The 1,774-nt window shown below is 36.2% G+C and overlaps 1 protein-coding gene across 1 annotated transcript; it reads right to left on the minus strand.

Moving 5' to 3' along the window:
* Nucleotides 1–207: 207 nt before the first annotated feature.
* LOC145569233 (histone H4-like) lies at nt 208–658 on the minus strand. Its single transcript, XM_081628600.1, has one exon. It carries the CDS (start codon nt 600–602, stop codon nt 291–293), a length of 312 nt encoding a protein of 103 aa, XP_081484726.1. The 5' UTR covers nt 603–658; the 3' UTR covers nt 208–290.
* Nucleotides 659–1,774: the final 1,116 nt, after the last annotated feature.

The following is a 1,774-nucleotide window of genomic DNA, read 5'->3' on the forward strand; positions in this document are numbered from 1 at the left end:
TAGAAATCAAAGAATCTAATACAAGCATCGATTTAAACTGCAATTTATAAGCAGAATACTAGCATAATTCATACCCAAAACATCTTTAAACTATATTCATCAAATAGTACCCAAAATAAAAAAATATAAAAAAATCAATCAACTTAGCAACAATTAAAACCGAGGAAAAACATGTTTAAAAAGGCATATATGATATATTCGATTCAAAGTTCCAATTACATCAGAAAGTAATTAAAATTTCTTCAAACTACACATAGATCTAAACACAAACCTAAAAACAATACAAAACCCTAACCACCAAAACCATAAAGAGTACGGCCCTGCCTCTTAAGAGAGTAGACAACATCCATAGCAGTAACCGTCTTACGGCGAGCATGCTCGGTGTAAGTGACAGCATCCCTGATGACATTCTCCAAAAATATCTTCAAAACACCGCGAGTCTCTTCGTAGATGAGGCCACTGATCCTCTTAACACCGCCTCGACGAGCAAGACGACGAATGGCAGGCTTAGTGATACCCTGAATGTTGTCTCTCAACACCTTCCTGTGCCTCTTGGCTCCTCCCTTTCCGAGCCCCTTTCCTCCCTTTCCTCTTCCTGACATTTTCTCTCTCTCAGAATTTGTTGGTTTTTTGAGATTGGTTTTTCTGGGTTTAGGTTTTGGTTGTGGTGGGAAATGAAAGTGGGGAAAAGGGGTTTATATAGGGAAGGGAAAATGGGTGCTTGAATTTTTTGAAATTTTGGTTTTGGAGCGGTTTTTTCCGCGTTTGTTTTTGATCGTTGGATGTGTTTGAATCGAACGGTGTGTATTGGCGATCCGTGTCGATTGTGATGTGTGCTTTTGGACCGTAGATGATTTTTGTCTGACGGTTCGATTTTGCTGGAGATAGCGTTTGCGGATAGCGGATTTGCCTTGGGTAACAGTTTTGGCCTTTTGGGAAGCAATAATATTTTATTTTTTCAATCTTTCCTTACACGACATTTATTTTATTTTATTTTCATACTTTGTTTGTTCGTTTTTACTTACCCTAAACATGGGCATCGGGCCGTGTCTGGGTGGAGCTCGTGCCATGCCATGTCGTGTCAAATTTGACACACCCCAGCCCACGACTCATGTGTCCGGCGGGTCATGCCGTGTCGAACAGCGGATCAATCCGTATTTTTTTTTTATATAAATATATACGTATATAAAAAAAATCGATATATTTTTTTTTAACAACTTAAGTTTATATAAATAATGTTATTAATTTATGTTAATGTTAATATATTTTTATTTTTTTTTTAATAACTTTAATTTAATTAAGTTTATATAAATAATTTATGTTTAAGTTTATAACTTAATTAAATAAGTTTATATAAATAAACTTAATTAAATAAGTTTATATAAATTAGGTGGGCATGGGCCGTGCCACGGGCCGACGACCGTACCGGATTTCAATTTTTTTGTTCACGGCACGGTCCATAAGTGGGCAGCCGTGCCGTACCGGAATCATATCGGGCCCGTGCCGGCACGGCCCATGCCCACCTTTATTTGACCCTTTGAATAATACGGAATATGTAAGAAAAAACATATTTAGGTGGGATTTTTTTAAATTCATCTCAATTAGTACTATCATACTCGTAATATATAAGTATATAACTTATACTCCCTCCAACCTCAAAAATTCGACCCTTTTGGCTTAATTTTAGTCTCAAAATGATCGACCCATTTGCATTAAAATATACCCACCAATTTGCAACAATATTTGTGCATAATTAGCTTTCCCATATAAAATT

This window comes from Chenopodium album, chromosome 11, assembly GCF_948465745.1.
Source record: "Chenopodium album chromosome 11, dcCheAlbu1.1, whole genome shotgun sequence".
Classification (NCBI taxonomy): Eukaryota; Viridiplantae; Streptophyta; class Magnoliopsida; order Caryophyllales; family Amaranthaceae; genus Chenopodium; species Chenopodium album.